Source organism: Canis aureus, chromosome 32 (assembly GCF_053574225.1).
Source record: "Canis aureus isolate CA01 chromosome 32, VMU_Caureus_v.1.0, whole genome shotgun sequence".
Classification (NCBI taxonomy): Eukaryota; Metazoa; Chordata; class Mammalia; order Carnivora; family Canidae; genus Canis; species Canis aureus.
The window spans coordinates 32,615,215-32,630,145 of NC_135642.1; the positions used below are offsets into that span (position 1 = coordinate 32,615,215).

The 14,931-nt window shown below is 42.5% G+C and overlaps 1 protein-coding gene across 1 annotated transcript in view; it reads left to right on the plus strand.

The window, feature by feature from the left end:
* The first annotated feature begins 6,381 nt into the window (after positions 1-6,381).
* APH1B (aph-1B gamma-secretase subunit) overlaps positions 6,382-14,931 on the plus strand; it is a 34,069-nt gene continuing 25,519 nt past the window's right edge. Inside the window, exons 1-3 of the mRNA XM_077881377.1 lie at positions 6,382-6,580; positions 7,847-8,017; positions 14,311-14,381. Coding sequence (XP_077737503.1) covers positions 6,468-6,580; positions 7,847-8,017; positions 14,311-14,381 — 355 coding nt within the window. The 5' untranslated portion in view covers positions 6,382-6,467. The remainder of the gene's footprint in view (positions 6,581-7,846; positions 8,018-14,310; positions 14,382-14,931) is intronic.

A 14,931-nucleotide genomic window follows, 5' to 3' on the forward strand; every position in this document is an offset into this window, starting at 1 on the left:
TCGCTTTAGACTGTAAAACTCATTTCATAATTCTGCCCTCCAGAACTCTAAGAACTTAAATTTGTGTTGCTTTAGGCCACCAAATTTGTGATTATTTGTTACAGCAACAATAGGAAACTAATAGGGCTTTCAAGTTTGTATCTCTAGCCCCAGCCTCTGCAGACAGGCAGACTTCCAAGTTGATCTACCTATTAGACATCTCCCCTGGCATCTGCTACAGGTACATCAAACATGTCTAAACTCAAACTCCACTCTCCATCCTTCCCCTCCCCAGCACTTCCCACCAACAACCCTTAAACCCGGAGGAGAAAGTTGTTCTCTCTCCTCTTTTCTCCCTCATGATAGCATGATCATCTGCCTAGATCCACACACAGTTTACCAGCCTCCAAGTCTTAAAGATCAAACCACCTAAACCTCTTTCTTTTCTTTTTTCTTTTTTCTTTTCTCTTAACCTCTTTCAAATCCACCCACTTGTCCATTATTTCTGCCCCTGTGTTCCGGCCTCATCTTTTGCCTAGATCTCTATTGCCTCTCCTAACCAGCTGCCCAGTCTCTAATCTTATTTTCCGCCAAGCCAGTTTTCACAGTGCCAACAGGAATCTATCACTGCCAAATTTAATCCTTCAGTGGTACCTCATAACCTTGGGGTAGAAACTAACCTCTTTAGCCTGGCAAACAAAGAGCTTTGCCAGCTCCACATCTTTCTCTCCAGCCTTGGATCTTGTCATACCTTAATTCATACCTATTTTGAAATCACCAGTAATTGCAGTTTCCCCGAACACACCATGCTTTGTCATTCCTTTGCTTATGCTGCTCCTTTTACTGACATCCTACCTCTTTCTGGCTCTTTCTTGTCTTTCAAGACTCAGGAAAGGTTTCTCTGGGAAGACTTAGGGCATAACCCATCCAGGTTAGGAGTCCCCTCTTGTGTATGCCCACAGTGTCACTGCACCAGATTTGAACTGTCTCCTTATTCGCTTCCCACCAGACTCTAAGCTCCTGTAAGTGTGGGGACTGGGTCTTCAGCTTTTGTATCCATGGTCTCCAATAAGGAGCCTGGAACATAGTAGGTGTTTATTAAGGGTCAGAAGAAAATCAGTGAGCTTCAGGAATCATCAAAGTGAACATGTTGAAGAAAGATAACTTCGGAGCTGTTTTCCATTTACTTCTTAATTTAAATAAAATTTTAAATTCATCCATGCCTCAGTAAGTACAGCAGTAAAAAGAGGAGCTTCATTATCTGTTTGTTTTTGTTAAGATTTTTTTATTTATTTGAGAAAGAGGACGGACCCAGGTAGGGGGGTGGCGAGGTATGGAAGCAGGCAGAGGGAGAGGGAGAAGCAGGCTCCTGATGCTGGGGATACCCATGTTGAGGACGATCCCAGGACCAGGACCCTGGGATCATGACCTGAGTGGAAGGCAGATGCTCGACACACTGAGCCACCCAGGTGCCCCCATTATCTGTTTTTTATTCTGGCCCTTACCTTACATTATTTTAAACTTTATTAAATACAGAAGGATTTCCTTTTAATAAGATAAATCACCCAGAATGCTACTTACGTATTGATAAATGGTTAACCTTTTTTTCCCTTTTCTTCATGCATCCTACCCTCAAAATTTAGGTTTTCCCATATTAGTTGCAGGAATATATGAGGATGCCCCCATAGCAAATAAAGTTAATTTCTGTCCCTTAGAAATCCTTTGCTTTCACTTTGAGGCCTTTCCACTGTTCCTCCATTTCTTCCCTATTTTATTTTTGCCAACTCCTTTATTTTTTTTTTAAGATTTTATTTATTTATGAGAGACAAGAGAGAAGGCAGAGACCGAGGCAAAGGGAGAAGCAGGGTCCTCGCAGGGAGCCCGATGTGGGACTCGATGTAGGATTCGATGTGGGATTCAATCCTGGACCCTGGGATCAGGCCCAGATGCTCAACCGCTGAACCACTCAGGAGTCCCATTTTTGCCAACTCCTAAGCAGAGACCTGAATGAATGAGTATTCTCCTTAACAAATTCTCACATATCTGGACTGGATGCCCTTCGCCCTTGCTGTATATTCTCATGGCATCCTGTATCCGCCTGTCTGGCTTCCCGCTAGACCATAAGCTCCACGGAGACAGGAGCACATCTGTTTCTTGTGTATTCCCAGTGCCTAGCACTGTGCCTGATATTTTGTAAGCATTCAGTATGCATTTTGAATGAGTGAATAAATGGTTGAGTAAATATAAACCTAGGGGGATCCCTGGGTGGCTCAGTGGTTTAGCGCCACCTTCAGCCCAGGATGTGATCCTGGAGACCCGGGATTGAGTCCCACATTAGGCTCCCTGCTTGGAGCCTGCTTCTCCCTCTGCCTGTGTCTCTGCCTCTCTCACTCTCGCTCTCTGTGTCTCTCATGAATAAATAAATAAAATCTTTAAAAAAATAAAAAATAAAAAAAAACCTATCAGCACTACCAGAAAACAAAGCTCAAGTGAATTCATTAGTGTCTTGTGAATTACTTGTGGGTCTGTCAAAGCCTTATTTGATCAATTGCTAAAATATGATATTGCTTTTGTCTACTCACCCCGCCTCCTGACCCCCCTCCTCCCAGCTCCCCACATGCACCCAATTCTGAGGAATTCTCAGAGGTCTATATCCAGATCTATTGCATATGCCAGCCTCCTCTGCCCCTCACCTCTTGGGGATTATTTATTTATTTATTTGAGAGAGAGAGAGAGAGAGAGCGTGCACACATGAGCAGGGGGAGGGACAGAGGGAGAGGGAGAATCTTAAGCTTAGCATGGAGCCCGATGTGGGGCTTGATCTCAAGACCCTGAGATCATGACCTGAGCCAAAATCGAGTCAATGCTTAACCGACTGAGCCACCCAAGTGCCCTACCTCTTAGGGATTTAACTTCATCACTTAGTACCTTATGTTTTCAAGTCTTGGAGAGAAGCTAATAGTAAGTACATAAAAACTTGGAGTCAACAGCACTGCTACTTAGCTTCAAACCCCTCTCTTGTAAACAGAATTGTTGAAGTCCGTGTAAAAGTGCTTTTTATATTATTTTAAAGATTTTATTTATTTATTCATAGAGATGCAGAGAGAGAGGCAGAGACACAGGCAGAGGGAGAAGCAGTCTCCACGCAGAGAGCCAGACGTGGGACTCGATCCAGGGTCTCCAGGATCACGCCCTTGGCTGCAGGTGGCGCTAAACCACTGCGCCACCAGGGCTGCCCTAAAAGTGCTTTTTAAACACTGCATTGTATAAATGTAAGGAAATGCATTGTATGCAATGCATTGCATAAATGTAAGGCAATTTGAAATTAGTTTTTTGGTAAATAACCATGAATGTTGATGATTATTTTATTGGTGAATTTGTCCATTTGATCTAGCTGCTTTCTTCTTTTCTATTCCAAAAGATATCGGTTAAAGATGTCTTTACTGACATGGGAGACAAACTCATTACATTTTATAGTACCTTTCCATTTTTTAACTAGATTTGAGGACTAAGAGTGAACTGAAACATGGTCAAGATACTATGAATACAAATTCTCCCAACTTCTAGTTTTGCATGTTGAGTTGCCTACTTCCAAAATATTTGAGGCAACTCTAACCAAGACAGATAGATCTAGTTACAATTAGGGTAATCAAATCATTAAAATAGGGATCAAAGGGACACCTGCGTGGCTCAACAGTTAAGCATCGGCCTTTGGCTCAGGGCGTGATCCTGGAGACCCGGGATTGAGTCCCACATCGGGCTCCCTGCATGGAGCCTGCTTCTCCCTCTGCCTGTGTCTCTGCCTCTCTCATGAATAAATTAAAAAAAAAAAAAAACTTAAATAGGGATCAAAGAATAAGTCATTTTCTGAAGTCATGGCAGTAATTATAATAACAAAAACCTAGAAGAATAGTTGCTACAATTGACTATTAAATTTATCCCTGAGCTTCTTGGGAGTCAAGATAAAGCCTGAATACGATGATTTGGCACTCAGAGCTAAATATATGCATTTGTCAGGAGAAACAAAAATGTTTTCTAGCCCTGAACTCAAATAGTAAAGCATGGATCTGTGAAAGATATTGAACAGTGGTAATTAAAGTTTTATAAAATATGGAGGAAGAAATGTAGATGGCCATTGTTGTATAAAATCTTAGTTTATGCTAAGGACCTGAGTACATTATGCTTCTGTGAAGGCATTTCTGCTTGGAGCTGAAGCAATGGAATTGCATTTGATAACTTTGATTCAGGACAGAACCAAAAGAATCTATGCAGGGGTGAGTCACTCTATCATTTTGAACTGTTGTCTCAACCTAAGTTTCAATAGATGCTTATATAAGACGTTTCAAAATGAAGTATTTTGTGAAGTAAATAGAAAATATATATGTCTGTTTTCAATGGGTGAAGATGACATTTTACCATAAGAATTAAATGCTTTTATTTGAAGACCCATTTTCAGAGATGAGATGAAAAACCTCTTCAGTCAGGTCCCAACTTTTGTCTCCTGGTGTTTGTCTTTTCAGTGTTGACTTCCAACAGTTTCACTCATGATAGACATTAAATAATGAATAGGAATGGCTAACACTTAAATAGTACTTACTGTGCAGGCACAATCTTCAAAATAACCCATGAGATACTATCATCATTCCTGCTAAAGGTGGAGAAAAGTCTTAGATGTGAATGATCAGGGTAACCTTCTGATTTTAATTTTAATTTTTTTTATTTTTTTTTAAATTTATTTATTTATTCATGAGACACAGAGAGTGACAGAGAGGCAGAGACACAGGCAGAGGGAGAAGCAGGCTCCATGCAGGGAGCCCGATGCGGGACTCGATCCCAGGGACCCCAGGATCACGCCCTGGGCCAAAGGCAGGCGCTAAACCGCTGAGCCACCCAGGGATCTCTTGATTTTAATTTTTTTTTTTGATTTTAATTTTTAAACCTCTCAGAGATTGTTAAATTAATATAGAATAGCAAATATTTGTAAGTTCCATTTTGTTAATTAATTTTTTTAGCTGAACAGATATTTAGTGAGCAGCTTTCAGGTGCTGTGGAAACAGAGAAACAAAACAAAAAGTCCTGCCTTCCAAAAGCTTAGATTTTAACTGGCGACATAGATGAACAAGTGAAAACAAAAGGGAGATTTGATCGTTACTATAGGATGGGTGATCAGAGAATGCCTCCAAAACTAACTTTTCGGGAGGCGCCTGGGTGGTTCAGTTAAGGGGGTTTGACTCTTGATTTCAGCTCAGGATCTGAGTTGTGGGGTTCACACCAGGCCCAGGAGCCTGCTTAAGATTCACTCTCTTCCTCTACCCCTTACCCCTCCCTAAACAAAACAAAACAAAACAAAACCCCTTTTCTGAAGACTTGGGGATGTGGGGAGGACACACAAAACAACCCAGAGAAGGACAACCTCCTCCTTTACTCTTTCATACTTGCACTATTGTGAGTTGTCGCCTGGGTTACCGCTATATGGGTGCTGTATATGACAAAGCACGAAGTTCCTGCAACTGTGCAAATGGCAAAATGTGCTCTAAAAAAAGACAAGTTTATTCAGAAGAAAAAATTAAAAATACAAAATTTAGATGTGTAATCCTTCTGTCCAGAGCTGTTTTTCTTTAGTTGATCTGGACTCTTTTACCTGTTCTGATTCCAAAGAGGGCTGAGGAACCTCGCCTCTCCCAGGTCCTCTCCCTGCAGGCACCGACGGCCTGACCAAAGCGCACCAGCGAGGGGTGATGCTAGTTGCAGAGGGTCCGGGCTCCCGCAGAGCCGCCACCCAACGCGGCCTCGGCCTCTGGGCGGCCCCACGCGCCAAGTGGGGCGCAGAGCCTGGCGATGAGGCCCCGCCTCCCGCCTCCCGCCCTCCGCCGCGCCCCGTCTCCGCCCCGCCTCCAGCCTCCAGCATCCTCGGCCCCGCGGCGCCCGCCCCCGCCCCTGCCTCCTGCCTCCAGCCTCCGTCGCCCCGCCCAGCCCGCTCAGCCCCGCCTCCAGCATCCAGCCTCCCTCTGGCCCCTCCAGTCCCCCCGGCCGTGCCTCGCCCCGCCCCGCCCCGCCCCCAGCCCCCTCCGCCGCGCCCCTCCACTCCTCTTCCACACCCCGCAGGCTCCGCCCCTTCCGCTCCAGCCCCCTCCCCGCGGCCCGTCCCGCCTCAAAGCCCCGCCTTCCCCGCTGCGCTCCGCCCCGCCCCTCCCCTCCTCCAGCCCCTCCTCCTCCCTCCTCCCTCCGCCCCTCCTCCCCCTCCCGCCGTCTCCGCCGCGCCCCGCCCCGCCCCGCAGGGCCCCCACCGCCTCCCGCTCCGTCCGCCGCGCTCCGCCCGGTCCCCCCAGTCTCCGCGGCGCCCCGCCTCGCCCCCCCAGCCCTCCCCAGCCCCCTGCTCCCGCCCCTCCGCCGCTCCCCGCCGGCGGCCCCGCGCCCCGCTCGGCTCCGTGGGCGCTCGACGCAGCTCGCGTCCTGGCCAGGCCTCCGGGCCGGCTCCCGCGGTCGCCATGACGGCGGCTGTGTTCTTCGGCTGCGCCTTCATTGCCTTCGGGCCCGCGCTGGCGCTTTACATCTTCACCATCGCCACCGAGCCGTTGCGCGTCATCTTCCTCATCATCGGGTGAGGCGGTTGCTCCGGGACACCCCGGACCCGGGCCCCCCCCCCCCCCAGCGGCTCGACCCTGTCGGCTGTGGCCGGGAGGAGGGTCGGCGGGGAGAGCCGCGAGCCCGCCCCGGCGCCCGGGGTCCTCCGAGGTCGGCGGGACCCCACGGGGCGGGCTGCGGGGCGCCTGACTGCGCCGAAGCCATTAAAATCGTATCAAAAATTGTGGGTGAACTTAAATATTCGTGTTTTATTTTACGGAGGGGGTCCCTAGCTTCCGTCGGACTGTCACGGGCGTCTGTAATCGACCCCGAAGGGGTTGCGAGCACCTTAGCACCGGGGCCTCGGGGCCGTAACGACGCCCCGGCCCAGCCCTGCCGAGATCAGCCGCCTCGCCACGGCCAGGGCGCGGGCTTCGGGCTACGGATTTTTTTCTTTTAAAGCTCCCCAGGTGATCCAGGTGTACACCCAGAGGGTGGAAACCCGTGAAAACGGAAGCACCTGTCAGTGCATCTCTGCAGGAGCTTGGTAAATAGTGAACTCTGGCGGCGACTGTGGTCATAATCCCGGTTTTCACGCGTCTGGCAGCGTTTCCGGGGCTTCCCACGGCCCCCTCCATCCACCCTTGAGGCTTAGTACGAGGAGGAACAGCCGTGGTAGGCCGGTGATAACCACCTTTTCTGAGCTGCTTCAGTACTGAAAGTGCTGCATCACAGGTGTCATTTGAAAACAAATGGAGATTTGGGCAAAAGGTTTGCAAAGCGTGTCGTTACAATCATTAAAATCCACAGGTATGTTGTACAAGCCAGGCCTGGAAAGCTCGCTTAGATTTCAACAGGTTTTCAACCTCTGAATTTTATGCTAATCACTGTGTTCATAGAGATGTGGATGTTTTTTGGGGGGAAGAGATATTTATATATGGATTAAAGCATTAAATAGGGAGAGTAGCAGCAAATAACCAAGTTTCCAGCCAGACAGTCCTTGGCAGATAGTCTGCAGGTGTACTTAGAAGCAGCAGGGCCGCTGGGAAAAAAAAAAAAAAAAATGATTGTTAGGAAAAACCTCACATTGCTTTTGGACTGCATGTTCATCTCACCAGGGAAAATGAACCATTAAGAACAATTAATCCAAGGGATCACTTATGAGGACTCCCCCCTCCGCTTTATTAAAGAGTCAGGAAATCTCTTCCTTCTCAAGTAAGGTTTGTTTTTGTTTTTTTTTTTTTCACTTTTAAATCATTATTAATCCTATTCATTATGCTTTTTACCCCCCTCTAATTTTCAGAGCTTTTTTCTGGTTGGTGTCTCTGCTGTTTTCCTCCCTTTTTTGGTTCGTGGCAAGAACCATTACTGCCAACAAAGATGGACCAATACAGAAATATCTGCTGATCTTGGGAGTGTTAGTCTCAGTCCTTATCCAAGAACTGTTTCGGTTTGTGTATTATAAACTTTTAAAGTAAGTAAAATGTTTGCTTTACCTTTTTTCCATTTATACTTGAATTAGATTTAGTAGTTTGAAACATTAATATAGTGTGGCATTTGAGAGTCTGTGCCTTCATACAGAGTTGAAAGTCAAGGGATTGTGTATTTCCAGCCTGAAAATACAAGTATTTTTCTTAAGTTTATTTATTTTAGACTGTGTGCGTGATGGGGGAGGGTGGTCAGGGGGAGAGAGAGAGAGAGAACCTGAACCAGATTCCCTGCCAAGGGAATGGAACTTGATCCCACAATGCTGAGATCATAACCTGAGCTGAAATCAAGACTTGGAGGCTCAACCAACTGAACCACCCAGGTGGCTTGCAAATATTGAGTATTTTAGCTTATGGACATTTCTTCACTCATTCAAAAAATATTCTTGAAAATTTACTAAGTGCCAGGCACTATCCTAGGCACTGGGGATACATGATGATTAAAAGATAATCTGTCTTCATGGAGATTATATTAGAGTGGAAAGAGACAACACTGGATGAATAAGAAAATACATTATATGCTAGAAGATAATATGTGCCCTGTGGAAAAGTAAGCTAGAGAAATAGTCACTGAAACAAGAAAAACGATTCTAGCTTAGAATTTATATTTGCTTCTCTTTGCCATCACTCTAAATAAATAAATCTTATGGAGATTATGCCTGCCATTATTTTGACTGCATTAGGGAAAAGCAGGAGTTTATTTTGTGATATTTCATATCTACAATAGAAAAATATATTTAAAAAGAAACCATGGTTCCCTTTTCAGGCCAGGAAGTAGGTCACCTGTAGGATCCATGAGGATCTCATATGAAACCACAGATTTGAAACACAGTTTGAACTTGGAACTATTTTCTTTCAGGCAGTCATGAGGTTGGCTTTGAGTACGTAGTAAGGCTTAATAAAGTGATAAGTGTCCTTTTGTAATTCTGCAAATGAGATAATTAAGGCATACCACAAATTTCATACATTTTGCCAAGAGAAAACCTCAATAACATCTCTTGTAATAGGCTTCTGATAATTTGTTCTTGCCAGTATGCAGGGCCTTCTATATTTTTTACTTGATGTTTTTAAAGATTTTATTTACTTATTTCACAAAGAGGGGAGGGGCAGAAAGCAGGATTCTTAAGCAGGCTCCCAGTTAGCGGATCCCACCTTAGGGCTCTGTCTCAGGACCCTGAGGTCATGACCTGAGCCAAAATCAAGAGTCACAGGCTTAATCGACTGAGCCACCCAGATGCCCCTACTTAGCCCTTTTTTCTTTTTTAAAAGATTTGTTTTAGAGACAGGGGGTAAGGGGCAGAGGGGGAGAGAATCACAAGCAGACTCCATGCTGAGTGTAGATCTCTTGACCTTGAGATCATGACCTGAGCCAAAACCAAGAGTTGGATGTTTGACTGAGCCACCCAGGCACCCCCTTACTTGTTGCTTTTAATAACAGGTATTGAAATTTAATAATGAAGTAATTTTAATTACAAATAGCAAATCAGGAAGCCAGTGCTTAGAAGCAAAAGTCTTAGGAAAGGTTTAAAAATGAAATTCCCATCAATTTCTGGAAACGTTAAAGAGCAACAACTAAATATGAACAGTTAATTTAAGTTTCCACAGGAATACAATCCTTAACAGATGGACCATCTAGTCAGCTGTGGTTGAATGTTTCTGGTATGCAGCAGTTACTTTCATTCCAAAATTTTAACTGTAGAAGATATTAAGGTAATCAAAATCTTCCCCTTTCTGTCCTGTGCTCCACATAGCCAAAATAAATCTTTTACGTGGTTGTCATCTTGTGTCTTTCAAGGTTACACATACCTCATTTCTTCACCTGGCCCTCAGAAGACATAGATGAGGCTTCTAAACTTTTTCCCTCTCTGTTCTTTTGTCAGTCAACGTGCCACTTTTTGTTATTAACTGGAGTTTCCCTGGGCTTAGGATGCCCCACAGTAACCTGCTGTGGTCGAAGCAGTACAGAGAGCAGTCGCCTTTCCCACCCTTGCTTGAGCACTGTACTTTTTTTTTTTTTAAGATTTTATTTATTAAAAAAAAAAAGATTTTATTTATTCATGAGAGACAGAGGCGGAGGGAGAAGCAGGCTCCCTGTGGGGAGCCCAATGCAGGACCTGATCCCAGGACCCCAGGATCACTACCTGAGTTGAAGGCAGATGCTCAACCACTGAGCCACTCAGGTGCCCCTGGGCATTGTACACTTATTTGGGCTCAGGTTGCACTGGTTTTTTTTCCTGTCGGCAATATCACTGGCTCATGTTGGTTTTGCATTTTCACATATGTTGGTTCTAATTTTGAGAGACCCAATTTTGAATAGATTTTCACAGTTAAAAAAAAAAAAAAAAAAAAAGATTTTCACAGTTTAGGGACATGGGTTTAATAACCCCTTAGGGGGCACCTGGGTGGCTCAGCCGGCTAAGCATCTGCCTTCTGCTCAGATCATGATTTCAGGGTCCTGGGATTGAGCACGGTGTCAGGCTCCTTGCTCAGCTGGGGGTCTGCTTCTCCCCCTCCTCCCCGCTCATGTTTTCTCTCGCCTTCTCTGTCACTATCTCTGTCCCTCAAATAAATAAAATCTTAAAAATAACCCCTTAGGACTTTAGGTTCTAAAATCCAACTTACGTGGAACGACTAAATCTGCTGTTCTTTACCATCTGTTTACCATCTGTTTTTTTTGTGTGTGTATTCTATCTAGAATTTGAATAGATCCTTTTATTGGTACTGTCCTACAGTTCTAAAGGACTACAAGCTGAACATAGGTTGCCATTTTTAATGAAGGTAGTGGGGAATTGGGGACATATGGGGAGGTCAATCAAGGCCCAGTAAGTTCAAAGAAGCCAGTAAGTTCAGTAAGTTCAAAGTAAGTTCAAAGAAGCCTCTTTAGCCTTCTAGGGAAACCATGTTTATTCCTCTGAACAGGCCTTTGGAAATTAGCAATCAGATAATAGGACAAACCTTTGTTAACAGGTGTCTGTCTACTTGCCATTGCAAAATGTATCTTCACCAGGCCTTTGGATTATTGTACAGTATTTTTCTAGCAGATTTCAGACATGTTGGCTGTCATGTAGTTGTATGTTAAAATAAGTCTGTGAATTATTAAGATACCTTATTCATGACATAAATACGTTTAAGTTGCTCTCATATGCTGCACTACATTCAAATATAGAAACTTTGGTTTAATTAATATTTTAACTCTCTACTTCCAAAGTAGGTTTTCTTTAAAGTACTGCTGCAGTCATATTTTTTGCTATCTGAATTTGGTGCCAAGATTAAATGTGGACAATTTGTAGCACTTTTTTTACACACATGGAATTTAATCAAAATATCACTGCAGTCTAATATAGATTTATTTCATGGGTCAGGCCTTGGGAACAGTACTTCATCTTGAAGAATGAATAAACAAATTGTAACTTTCTGCCTAGCAAAGAGTTGTACTGTAAGAAACTGGCGTGTAGCCATAAGTGATAGACGTTCCTATAGTAATTTCTTTAAAAATCCAAATTATGGTTGCATACATTGCCTAAAACATACATTAAACATTTTTTGCCTTGGGGCACTTGGGTGGCTCAGTTGGTTAAGCATCTGCTTTCAGCTCAGGTCATGATCCCAGAGTCCTAAGATCAAGCCCCATATCAGGCTCCCTGCTTAGCAGGGAGTCTGCTTCTCTCTCTGTCCCTCACCCTGCTTGTGCTTACACTCTCTCTGTCTCAAATAAATAAAATCTTCTAAAAAAATCTTTTTTGGGGCAGCCTGGGTGGCTCAACGGTTTAGCGCCGCCTTCAGTCCAGGGCGTGATTCCGGAGACCTGAGATCCAGTCCCACATCAGGCTCCTTGCGTGGAGCTTGCTTCTCCCTCTGCCTGTGTCTCTGCCTTTCTTTCTCTGTGTCTCTCATAAATAAATACATAAAAAATCTTAAAAAAAATTTTTTTTTTGCTTGAATTGAAGCTTTTGTAATTTAATCCAGTTTTGTCTTATAATGCTGATACCATGTTTCCTTATTTTAGAAAATCTTCCATTTATAGAAAAACGTTAAGGTAATCATTACTACAATTTTTTTTTTAGATTTTATTTATTTATTAGAGAGCATGAGCAAGGGTGGGGTGCAGAGGTGGTGGGAGAAGCAGACTCCCTGCTGAGCAGGGAGCCTGACACAGGGCTCCATCCCAGGACCCTGAGATCACAAACTGAGCCAAAGGCAGATGCTTAACCTACTAAGTCACCCAGGTGCCCCACAAAATTTATATTTTAAAAATTGGACTTTTTCTTCTTTGTTCTTGGAAAGAGGAACAAATGCAAACAGAGAATTTTCCACTTCAGTAAAATGGTCAAATTAAAAACACTGTCATCATCAATCATGTGTTCTATCCATCAGGAACATGGAAACTAATGGTGTTTTCTACTTTTTCATCCTAACGTTAGCATTGAGAACTGTTAATGTTGTAGACCTTCCCTCTCACAAACTTGCAACACAGAATGAAGAAGTTTATTAAACTTTTGAATTTATGTATTTCATACATTTGTGATAGCAGTACTTTGCTTTTAATCATTATTGAGCAGCTTATATAAAACAAATCCCCCCAATTTGATTTTGTTGTACCATTATGTCCATTTGTTGATAGAGATTATTACTGCCATATATGCCTCTAAGCTTTAGTCTTTAACAATATTCCTATGACAGGTTATTTTATTTTATTTAGGAAAATGAAACATTTTAGTTGGTTACTGCTAGATGATATAAGATGATATAGCCACTTAAGTTTTGATTAATGTCCTTCCTACCAAATAATACTTCTAAATGGAGAGCTCTGAAGTGGCAAATTGTTTCTTTCAAGTCTAGAAAAGCAAAAGGCCTTTTTCATTATATTTATTATTTTGACTGAATTCTGCATTGCTTTAATTTAAAGTAATCAATGATATTTATATATTTATGTAATTAATAGACCAACTATATTGAATATTCATACCTTGAAATTTAAATTAACACAATACTCAGAATGTAAATATGTTCTGGTTAATTTCCTACTGTTAGAGTTAACCTAGCTCATTTTGTTTCAGCACTTAGTGAAAACTCAATCTAAAGTATTTGGTTTCTTTATTGCTTTAACAAATATACCCTCTTGTAAATATAATGTAAATATCCTTTGAGTCAGGATCACTGTTGCAGAGTTTCTAGCCAACAAATAGTGACAGTAGTAGAACTGACAGCCACACTTTGCATTCCTACTTAACACATCTGCATGGGAGCATGGACTCAAGTTTATGAATTGTTCACAACAGAAGTACAAATATGATCACTCTGAAGATCATTTCTTACTGAGCAGTATTCTAACGTTTAATATAGATACTCATTTATCTCCTTTTCTGAAGGTAGCATTTTATTCTCCTCTGATTAATTCTCCCCTGAAGCCTGATTGGAATATGAAACAAATCTGTAGAATATTTTATCATCTGAAGACCATATGATTACCCATATGAGGGCTCAGACGATGAGCATTCTAGGATTTAAGAGTAAGGAGAGATTAGCGATTACCAATCATTGGTAGAGGTGAATTCTTTGAGAAGCTGCTGACTCAATGAGACTTTGGAGAATGAGTATAACTTAAGTTCTATGCAGTGAAAGGTAAAAGAGAGAGTAGCAAAATAGCTATAGCCTATGTGGAAGATAATACAAAGTACCAACAAACTGGGATTGAAGATATAGTACTCTGGAGAGAAAAATGTGAAGTGATAAGAGGCCATAGGATATTGAATTAAATATTTACCGAGCTCAGAAAGTAGTCAGAACCATTGCTTTTTTTCTTACTAATTCAATCCCTGGTGGCTTGTTTACTTATGTTTTTCTTATTTTTTCTCTTCTATGTCAAAAGTCAGATAAAAGGCAAGAGTTGTGTGAAAATTTTAGTTGATTTTAGTTAATTGAAAAATTGCTGAGTTTTGTTTAAATGGATTCAATTTGATTTATTTTTTTAGGTTTTACTTTTATTCCAGTTATCATATAGGGTAATACTAGTTTCATTTCTATAATACAGTGATTCAACACTTCCATACATCGCCCAGTTCTCATCACAAGTGTACCCCATCACCTATTTAACCCATCTCCCCAGCCAGCTCTCCTGGGGTAACCATCCACTCTCTATAGTTAAAGTTATTTAAATATATTTTAGATGTAAAGTATAACCTGATCAGGAGCCTTAGTAAGTGTCTAGATTTTGAAATATCTTGCATATTTTCCTGATATACTGCTTTCTCTCTAAAAAAAACTCTATGTTTTATTTTAGAAAAGCCAGTGAGGGTTTGAAGAGTATAAACCCAGATGAGACAACACCTTCTATGCGGTTGCTAGCCTATGGTAAGTTGGAACTGCATGGTGTCATTAAGTGAAAAAACCAGACTTGACATAAAAACCATTTTTATTTTTTATATCTTTGTAGATTATTTTAAAAAATAAATTTACCCATTAGAGAGACAGTATACAGGTGCACACATGCATCTGTGGGCAGGAGTGGAGGTTGAGGGGAGGAGCAGAGGGACAGGAAGAGAAAGAGAAGCTCCAGCAGACTCCTTGGCAGAGCACTGAGCTCAACATGGGGCTTGATCCCATGGACCCTGAGATTATGACCTGAGCTGAAATCAAGAGTTAGAGACTAAACAGACTGAGGCACCTAGGTGCCTCATCTTTGTAGATTTTAAATAGTATTTTATTTTTGCCTTTGCCTTTTGGTGTGCGTTGTTTATTTCTAGCTTTCCAGGACCATTATGTAAAGGGAAGTAATTATAGGTGATCTGTATGTCCATTAAATATTAACCAGGTTTGAAAGTTGAGTTTTTAATACGCATATACTTTAGTTAATAGTTTTTGAGTGATGTTACTGTTATATTCTCTGGGTGGTTACCATGAC